At 41.1% G+C, this 10771-nt stretch overlaps 1 protein-coding gene across 2 annotated transcripts; it reads right to left on the reverse strand.

Moving 5' to 3' along the window:
- Positions 1-2: 2 nt before the first annotated feature.
- Positions 3-10562, reverse strand: brd7 (bromodomain containing 7). Of its 2 annotated transcripts, none has more exons than XM_040139479.1 (17): positions 10514-10562; positions 9916-10109; positions 9701-9794; positions 9565-9622; positions 9257-9401; positions 7839-7949; positions 6966-7135; positions 5969-6083; positions 5228-5303; positions 4737-4844; positions 4492-4627; positions 3403-3514; positions 3244-3291; positions 2377-2464; positions 1223-1366; positions 297-437; positions 3-178 (listed from the first exon to the last, which is right to left on the reverse strand). In XM_040139479.1, exons 1-17 carry the CDS (start codon positions 10560-10562, stop codon positions 168-170), a joined length of 1800 nt encoding a protein of 599 aa, XP_039995413.1. In that variant the 3' UTR covers positions 3-167. The 2 variants fall into 2 exon arrangements, with proteins under 2 accessions (XP_039995413.1, XP_039995404.1); XM_040139470.1 differs by having other exon boundaries at positions 3-183.
- Positions 10563-10771: the final 209 nt, after the last annotated feature.

Consider the following 10771-nt stretch of genomic DNA (forward strand, 5'->3'; position numbering starts at 1 on the left):
GGTCTCTATATAAAAAAGTGGTTTATTGAATGAAATGCATACAAATGTCACAAAAGCACATTTTTGTACAAAACATAAGTTATTAAACTGAATGGGAGTAGTTGAAGTTTCATTTTACAGCGACGACCGGAACCGCATCTTGACAAGTGGACAAGGTCTCCATTGGTTCAGCCATCTCCTGCACTGAAAACATTGAAAAGTGCATTAGATGTGCTAAGCTGTGGCTGAAATGTACTCCATGTGTGTGTGGTTAAATTGGGCAGAAGTGAGGCTTCTTTGTACATCTGGTGTTTTACCTGTAGTGAGGTCTATGAAGGGCTCGGGGGGTTCTGGAGGTACAGCGATGCCCATGGCCTTCCTGATGCCGTAGATGCTGCTGACGTCACACGGGGCCACTTGTCCGGTCAGCTCGGCCAGGTTCCCAGTCACCTTCTCAGCTGTAAGGGCAACGGAGGGAACATTATCAAGACGGCAGGAAATTAAATAAAGCTTTGTGATATTTTGCATTTTAAGAAAAAGTCTCATCTCAATTTTTTTTTTTTCTTTTGGCTACCTATTCAACCTACAGACAGAACATTTTTCCACAAGAAGTTCAGCATCATGTTAAAGGAACAGTTTGACATTTTGGTCATTTGGCTTAATGCGCTTTCTTGCTGAGAGTTGGATGAGAAGATTGATCCCACTAAATATGTTGCTGGAGCTAGCAGCCTGTAAGCTTAGCTTAGCATAAAGACTAAAAATGTGGAGTAACCAAATGTAAAAAAAAAAAAATCCTCTAAAGACTCTAGAAACGTGTTTTCACAATCGGTTTGGGCACTGATTAAACAAACGAGATTGAACATGTGAGCTTTACAGGTTGATTTTGTTACCTTTGGACAGAGCTAGCTGTTTCCCCATTTACTGTACAAACATTAGACCGGTAATTAGCTTTAGCAGGGTGAGCAAGCTTAGCCAAGGTAAAATCCAAGGAAAGGACAAAACAGTAGTGCAAATATTCAACATCCACAAATCCAAAACACAAAGCTGCCAATTCAGCTATCACGTCCCTGGGAATGATGCCAATGTCACTGTCTAAACTGAATTCTTTTCTGAAGCTAAAAGACGAACCACATCTATGTAGGGTGGGTGCTAAAGAGGTAAAAGGAGTGTTGTTCCAGGTCTTCAGCTGGAAGCACAGCTTGAGTGGAGGAACAAAGGGGGCCCTGCATAGAGAGATTCCTACCCAGCTCCAACTCCTTGGCAGTCGGGGCCAGCAAGCAGATCATGTTAGGAGGCTGCTTGGCGCTCAGACGCTCCCTCTGTGCTTCTTGCAAGTTGCGCAGCAGCTTTGTAGTCTCATCCAATTTCTGCTGGAAGTGCAGGGCCTCTGTGACAGATAGAGGGGGTGGGGGGCAGACAGACAAAACACACACACACACACACACACACACACACACACACACACACACACACACACACACACACACACACACACACACACACACACACACACACACACACGGTTAATACTTCCTCTGGGTTCCCCCTGTTACCTTGTGTTAACCCCCCCTGTCCTTGGCTCCAAATGTTCAACACAATGAATCCATTCTTTCTGAACCCCGATATGGACGCTCGGTCTTACAGTTACATTAATATCTGAGAGTGCCGAGCCCCCCTCTAGCTGCTTTAGATGGGGGCTGGTTTTTTTTGTTTTTAATGACCTCATTGACATCATTCTTTAACATGAGAAGTTGCTGTTTTTCTGTTGTATATCTCTGAAAATATGGGTTTTGGACTGTTGGTTGGACAAAAAAAAAAAAAGAAAGAAATCTGACATTTTATAGACCGAACGTTGCTAAGTTTGTCTTAAAACACTACCCACATGCCCATATGGACACTGAAAGCCTCACGTGTCGCTGTAATTGTTCCCTCTGTCCATACTAGCTGTGAAGCGTTGCCTTGCTGACACTATTCCAATTCCAATGAGCTCAGTCAATGTAATAGTTGGAATGAAATGCATTGATGCATTGCCACTCAGCAACACTTTCTGTGGGGACGAAAGGGGGGAATTCTGTGCCACACAGACGAAGACACACACTCGACTTGACTTCAGTCAGATTGTTGAAGCCTCATATGAGTTTCAGCTGAACTTTAGAATGTGTATTAAACTGCAGTCATTTTTGTAAGGGATTTCTTCAGGGCCCATATGGACAGAGGGGACAAACAGTGACCAGTAATGTTTTCCACAACCATATGGGTATGTGTCTATTGTATTAAGAAAGACTTGAAAAATTGTGAACCTGTCCTAAAACAGAAAAAAATAATCAATACAATAATTGTAAATATTGTTATTTGCATCCCTGAATCTACTTCAAACTAAGCAAATCAGAAGTTTACCCCGCGAGAGCTCCTCAGCCACCTGCAGGCCTGCAGCAGAGCGCAGCGCGTCGAGGCTGCTGCAGTTGGTTGCCTCAGGTTCAGCTACCTAAAAGAGACGGAGGGGAGACAACAGGTTTAGTCAGACTAGAAAAATGCATTTCTCACTAGACAGCTGAGTCTTCAAGGGAACATCCAGGCCTTTTGAAGCCTCTTTAGTCATGCTGTTACTTTGCTCAAATAAGATCAAACCTAATGAAAAGCTGCAACGTCCCAACAGTGGATGAGAATAAACTGGAGAGGGGCCAAGAACAGCAAACGACCAGGACAGAGGGTTGCTGTGTGCCTGATGGAGGGGCCCGTGCTTTGCTTTCCTCTGCCGCTCTGAGGAGCGATTCAGCCGCGCAGCCAGCGGGCACAGAGTGAAAACACAGGCCTCTCCAAATTCTCCACCAGTGGGCCTTTAGAAGGCAGCACCGCTGTGTTTGGAAGGGAAATGTTCTTTCCATGTGTGGATGGATCAAAGCGAAAGGCAGGCCCCTGCCATGTTGACACAGCTGGTTGATGCAGCAACCGTCTGCAAAGGCCATCTATACTGACAAAATGAAATGAAGTATCCACACGAGGTGTTATGCAAGAACAGGCGCTTTATAACCAACAACGGCACAGTGGGAGCCACTCTTCCCAACATCACATCAAACACTGATGAGGGTGAATGGCTGCGGTTTTGTGTCGCATAGCGCACGCTGATATTTCTCATTATGAACTCAATGTCCGTTTCTATTTGTACTGTACATTGGGGGAGACAATGTACAGAAGCTGTTTATCACTGGGGACACAACAGCTCTTTTATCTGGGATCCAGCTCCAGATTTGTACAATCTCTTACCTCATTTTCATCCCTTTCCTCTTGCATAATTGCTGTCTCCTCCCCCTGCTGGAAAGGCAGAAATGACAGAAAAAAAAATAAAAAACATGACTTGTTGAGTAATAACGACTAACTCAGTAGTAAAGACGGATCAGTTACGATATCGAAGAAACTGCTTACTGGCTCTTTCTCCTTGAGTGTTTTTGAATGCTCTCCGTTAGTAATTGCGTCCAGAAGATTGTCTGCCAGTTTGTACACATACTCATCCGATTTGGCCAGGAACTCTGACAAACTGCCAAACGCGTGCACACACACACACAGACAGACACACAGACACAAACACACATTTACAACAATCGTTTTCTAAGCAGCAGCAGGGTAAAAATCAGAATCGCCTGGTTGGCCAAGACTAAGTTGATACCGACACTGCTGACACTTGCTCAAACTGAACCTCCTACACACTCAAAGAAATGTGCTCCTGACAATAATTACGCATAATTAAGCATTCAAAAAGATATATACATGTGTTAGCACAAATCATAAACAACACACTTAGGTGCAGTAACAAATGATTTCAACTTTGTTTCTAAATAACACTGTTTATAAGATTAAATTAACTGTCAGTCTAAAAAAGCCTTAAAAGTTGCTCTAGCTAACAGGTGCTAATGGGCTAAATCTGGTGGCAGTCTTTTGAGCTTGCTAGCGTAGGAGTGGCAGGGGGCATGTGATTGGCTGAAAGGTGACACATGAAATAAAAAGTGTCACGAAATACAAGTGTTATTGGGGGGAAAAAAAATGCTATTATGAAGTAAAAGCAGACTTTTCCTCTAAATCCTAGAGACACTTTATTATGAAATTAAGGACTAATGAGCTGATTTTTTAATAACTTCTTCAATTGTTTCACAAATTGGTGTTTCATTTCATACAATTCATTCATGTGACTATTTCATAATTATTTGCTTAATGTGAAACACTTTGGATCTCAGTAATACAGTAATACAGTAAACCGGTGGTAAAGTGTGTGCCCTGCAGCATAGAGGCCCAGAGTACCGTTAGATAATTAACACCACAGAAAGAAGCTGAAACATAAGTATATGAATTGAAGTCAGTTCGAGGGACAGTCTAAAGCTGTCAGCTGACCTCTTCCAGACTAAGTAAACTCAGTGAAAAAGAGAAACATCTGGAAAGTGATCAGCCAGGAATGTCTCAAGTGACGTTATGTGCAAATGCCTCTGAGCTCGAGTACGTTTGTGGTCATACTGCACATACCTGTCTAAGCCCTGCAGACTGGACTCCTCTCCATAGAAAGAGTAGATAAGGTCAGAATCCTCCTTGCTGATGTTGGCGAAGCTGGAGTCGTAGGTGGGTGCGTGGGAGGTGAACGGCCCGTAGTTCATGTAGGACACTGCGCAAAGTTTTTTTTACACGCAAGAGAGAGAACTCATGATCAGTGGTATACACTAAGAGATCTGATGTTAGGTCTCTTAACACATGAAGTCATTATAGCAAAGTACCTGGAGTAATCCTGTTCCTCTTGTCCTCCCTGAAGCCCTGCAAGGTGTTCACACCACTCTGCAGCCTGTTGGACATCATGCCCAGTTTCACAGGACAGTAACCAACATCTGGAATAGGAAACACTAATATTTTAGCTGATTTCATAAGTACTCTCTGAATAATCGAAGGTCTATGGCTGAAACTCATTGATTATTTTGCTGATTATTTTCTCAATTAATTGTTTGTCCTTAAAATGTCTGAAAATCGTGAAATATGTCCGTAACAGTTTCCCAGAGTCCAATGTGACATCTACAAATTGCTTTTGTCCAAGCAACACCATAAAAGCACAATCCTAGAAGGCGAACAAAAAACAGTAAAAATCTCATTTCCAAAGCTGGAACCGGTGTATTTTTGGAGTGTTTGCTCAAAAAAAAAAAAAAAACATGTTTATTAAGTTTAAATAAACTTTGCAGCTTTATTACAGCTATAATAAGGTTCCAGATGGACTTACCTCCTGCTGATGGATCTGCTGGGTTGAGGATAGCCAAAGTGGTGGAGCCATCAGACTTCCGCCTCGCAAACTCCAACTACACAACAGATTAATTTGATTAGTGCTCAATGGCAGGAAAAACAGATTTAAAAACAAAACAAACAAAAAAAAAACCCATCACTTTTTCAGTATGAGAACTGACTTTGTTTTGTTTGAACTTTTGGGATGGACATGAAGAACATCAGATAAATAAATCAACCGTCACTGATAGACCAACATCAACATCGAGAAGCCTCACATTGAGAAGCAAAACTGTCTCACATAACGAATCCACTACGAGACTAAAACAAAAGTACATTTATTTTCTCAGCCGAGGGCCTTACAATAAGCTTTTCTTTTTATGCCATCATTTTGAATGACTCATATTTTTCTTACTTCCACTATGGAGCTTATGTTTTCACGGATGTCTGTTTGTTGGTTTGTTTGTTGGTCTAATTGTCAGCGGGATTGAGCAAAAAGTGCTGAACCGATTTGCAACGAACTTGGCGGAGGGATGGAGCATGGGCCAAGGAAAAACACACTCAATTTTGGGGCAGATCCGAATCCGAATGTGAATTTTTTTCTCTGAAGTCCAGTGTGTGTTGTTTGACTCTGGCTTTGGTGGAGGTATGTGCTCTATTGAGTGCAATTCTGGTTAGTGAAAATGTCAATTTGACCCCTCCTCCTCTAAAAAAAATCCTCAATTTAAGCCTGCTTTCTCACATCACACTGCAGGACTCTGTTGGACAGCTTTCCTCCAGACTCCTCAATGACCTTGCGGATTTCCTCCAGCTCTTTCTCTGCCTTCGCAGCTTCGTCCTTGGACTCCTTTTCCTGTCTGCAAATGAAACACAAATTGAAAGACAGCAGATTAGACACTTTGGCCATCAATGAAAAGGTTGTTTTCTTTGTACTTAGAATAAAAAGCATGTGCACAGCAACAGCATTTTGCAGAAGATGCACCATCAAGGTTTTATACACTGTATCTTCTTTTGTAAGATAAAAAGGTAGCAAGTAGCTGAAGGTTCTTCTTAGGGCTGTTCCTCTGACAGTAAGTCATAACTAACACGTGATTTTAACTGTCAGGTTGTGTTGCATCACTTGGCAATAACACACTGATTTCAAAGACGCAAGTCCATGAGAGAAAACAAGACCCAGCATGCTGTGAGGCATACCTTGCATTCTCAGCCTCCAGCTTCTGAGTGGAAAACTGATTCCCTTTAGTGTCAAAAGATAACACACTCACAGAGACTGAAACTTTGTATTGACCAAGTGGGAAACGGATTCAATCAACGTGCAGCATTCTTACTTCTGGTGATTAGGAAAAAGGTATGTCAACACAGCTTTTCCTGTGTTGACATATGACCGAAAACTTCATCTTTTATTCTGGTTTTTAAAATCTGGGATTGTGGCAGGCAAGCTGGTAACTGTAGTTGGATGGACCGGATTTTGAAAAATCACGTCTTTTGTTCAAGATCAAGGACTGGGTCTCAAGTGTCATGTCTTTAGGAGATCTCACACAAATCTTTAACAGACTTCAGAATAATGTAAAATATGGAGCTTCAAGGGGTGTAAGTACTGAATGAAAAATTATGATTATTATTTCAATGCCTCATGTTGTAATCTGGGCCTATCATAGCTTCAGAGAAGTTATGGTGGAGTTATGTATGAGGTTTTAAGAAACACGTGTGACGTGTAAAAGGTCAGCAGGTTAAAGGACCTGGGTGTGCTAGGCGTCTGGGAGCTCTCGCTGGTGTCTGTGGTTGTGGGTCCCTCTCTGTTCTGGTCCAGGCTGGTGCCCCCTTGTTCCTCAGACTTCCCTGGTTGTTTGGCAGAAGGGTCGAGGCCAGACATGAACTCTATGCTCTGCTTCAGACTCTCCAGCCTCTCCTATCGAAAAAAAGAATAAATATTCATAGATTTTTTTCACTTAGTATCAGGAAAGAAAGGTGAATATTTAGAGAAAGAAAACCTGCAGATTAAACCTGTTTGTAGTACTAACGGTGTTGTACGTTATCATTTTGGGAACAATTGGAGGCTATCTGCTGCCCCCATCTGTTGCATCATTGAAAAAGCAAGGTCATTTAGTTTTGTTCCACATCTGCATATGAATTTTAAAGCTAACAACACATCTACACTTCGAGTGATGAGATTAAATAATAACATCTTGTGGCACATTACGTTTTGTGTCAGAAAATGGGGAGTTTTTCATAAATAATGTAAATCTGGATTTAAAGAAGAACTGATTTTTTTTTTTTTTTGTTGAAGGGTCTCCTGAACTTGGAGACTTTTCACTTGCTTGGTTTTCAAAGAAAATATAGGTGGTGTGAAAGCTCTATGTTTATCACTGTGGACTGACCGTATACACACAAATAAATAATGATTAAAAATAAAAAGAAATGCCCCAATAAACTTTCGACATTAAAAGGCTATTTTTGTAAAAAGTAGTTGCCTATAATCCCATAGTGAATGCTGGTGTGAAATACCTACTGGGAACAAATGGAAATGTCAGGGTCCATGTTTTCATTACAATAAACTGAACAACAGCATAATCCTACACCAGAAGTAATTTTCTGAACCTTCGGTTCCATACCTGACTCAAGATCTTCATTCCAGAGTGTAACAGTTTCCGAGCGGCTTTATGGTAGATTGTCTCAGGTTTGTTGTAAATCATGGCGTTTTCACACATAATCTTGAAATCCGCCTGCATTAACGACACATCACACGTCAAACACTTGACAACAGGACAAAAAAAAAAACAGCATTTGTAAATGAAAATGTTTTCAAAACATGTCTAACTCTGATCTAAATGACAAACTTTATGCCTTGACCCACATAATAGCTATAGCCCTGGTTGAAATTATTGGCACCCCTGAATTTTAAGTACAGAATTTAGAATCTTCAAAAATAAATAAAAGTTAACCCATTTTGTATAATCAGAATATTTACAATAACAATAACTAAATAAATACATTAATAAAAAAAATAAAAAAAACTTTGATATAGCGAAATAAAAAATACAGACATAAAATGTACACTTGACATAATTATTGGCAGCCTTTTGATTAATTTAAATTAGTTCCTCAAACAAAATAAAAACAAATAAGACTCACCTGTGCTTAATTTTCAGTGTTCACATGATCTGAATTAACCAATGAATGATGGTTCTACTGGATAAAAAGGTGATGATTGTTTCTAGTTTCTTTTTCACAACGGCAGAGACAAGAGTGCTGTCTGAGAGCATCAGGAATGCTGTTATCAAAAAACACAACAATTCCAAAGGCTACAAGGCAGCCGTCAAAGATCTTGAAATCCCTGTTTCAACAGTTCGTAATGTTATCAGGAAATTTCACAGCAGCACAAAAGAATGATTGAAAAGGAAAGGATGGACTGTTTTAAACTGCGCACTAATGATTCCGGATCTAAATCCCACTGAAAACCTTTGGAGAGAACTGAAATCTGCCACCGCAAAAATGACTCCTGCAAACTTAATGGGGCTTCCATAGCAGTGGAAGAGCGGCAGAAACAACCGGCAAACAGGAGCAAGAATCATCTAGATGGCTACGAGAAACGTTTAAAAGCTGCCATCGTTGGCTAAGGTTCTGCAACCAAATATCAGTGAAGGGTTCCAATTATTGTGTCTGGGGTACATTTTGTGTTTGTATTATTTCACTGTTATGAAAGTTTTGTTTTTTAACTTTCTTTTTCTCTGTAACTTTGTACAATTTATTAAAATATTTTGATTACACAAAATAGATTAATTTGGATTTATTCCTAACGATATTCTAAATTCTGTACTTAAAATTTAGGGGTGCCAATAATATAAACCAGGACTGTATGGTGGCACATTTTTAATGACATCATACTTTATTTTTACAATCTATGCAAGAGACTCTTATTGTTACAGAAATCCAACACGATCGACCTCTTTGAAGTCAGTTATTTTAGTTCATCCTGTTGTGGGTATACCTAAAGTGTACCAAAACGATTGTGTGCAGCACAGGCAGATACCTTGAGTTCATCCAATGACTGATAGCACTCTTTCTTTATTTTGTCCTTCATTGTACTGAAGTCCATAGGACGCTTGATAATCGAAGAGTAGCCAGGAGCAATGAGGTCTGTCACTGGAAACGAGAAGAACGCACTGGGGTCTTTCCTACAGAGAAAACACGCATACAGTATTTATTCACAGCACCAGGAATATAGTAACACTACATAAACAAACAACAAACAGAGAAAGAGAGACAGAGATAGTGAGTAGTGTTAGTTAATATAATCCCCTACAATATCTTCATATCAATAAGTGATCAATGCAGTACCTTTGCAGCTGCCTGATGAGCTGGTTCAAAGCTTCCTGCAGAGGGGTCTGCTCTTTCTCTGCAAGTAAGAAAGGTTAAAAAGGTCAAGAAAGGCGTTGGTAAAAAAAAATCCAAAGAAGCTGAGATTTGAGACTACCTTCCAGTTTATCCAGCTCTGAACGGATAGGAGTTCTGCTTTGCTCTCTGTCATCGTCTCCATCTGCATCTTGTCCCTTCTTCTTTTTTGTCATCTAACATTGCAAAAACAAACATCAAACCTAACATGAGGACAACCCATGCAAACTACTATTTTCCAGCGGCCAAACATCCGTGACTTTCCCGTCTTGGGGAAGTGATCTTCAGTGACCTTACCTTTTTCTTTCCTCTGTCATCCTCCGGTGACCCAAAGCTCCTCTCTTTATCCTTCTTCTTTTTCTTCTTCTTGTCTTTGGGTTTGTCATAGTCCGCCGGCTGCTCGTCGTAAAATGTGTCCAGGCTCGAGCTTCCCGCAGTCACCTCGTTTCCAGACACTTTTAACACCAGCTTCAGCGGTCTCTCTCCGTACTCTGCAGACACCGAATCGGCAGGAGGCGTTAACGAGCTAACAGTAGCTAACTATATTGATAACTGACAGGTCTTGGGCACAATAGCCGCTTACAGCTAGTTAGCCTAGCTAGCAGGAGTTTTAGATAAGCTACAGCCAAAGCTAACGTTGTATATTATTCTTACATGGACGACCTTGTTTTCAGACCGAATTGCATGAAAACAGACAGAAACCTGCGGAAAATATACAGCTAAATCAGCCCGGTAGCTTGCTTAGCACTAAGTTGGCTAAATAATCGTCTGGCTAACACTGCGCTAACCCGGCTACCAAGCGCGAAACAGGAGATTCAAGCCTTTGCATTAAAAAAAGAAATCGTTAAATAGTTAAAATTGATACGTGCTTGAGCTTGATCTGCAAATGAAATACCTTCATATCCGTGCTTTTCGGACTTGTGCTTTTTGTGCTTCTTGCCCATTGTTTGTATTTTGATCTGGCACAGGCCAGTTACTCTCTGATCTCTGTAGTAGCGGAAGCACTGCCGGGGGAACTGCCAGAGCGATGCGGGCATTCACCGCCATCTGCCGGTGAGGCGGTGATAAGGCGAGGGGACAGACCCACTCATCTCGCCGGTAGGGGGCGAAATAAGTTTAGGATTAAACTTCGAAAAAGGACCAAGCCCTGCAA

Source organism: Xiphias gladius, chromosome 1, assembly GCF_016859285.1.
Source record: "Xiphias gladius isolate SHS-SW01 ecotype Sanya breed wild chromosome 1, ASM1685928v1, whole genome shotgun sequence".
Classification (NCBI taxonomy): Eukaryota; Metazoa; Chordata; class Actinopteri; order Istiophoriformes; family Xiphiidae; genus Xiphias; species Xiphias gladius.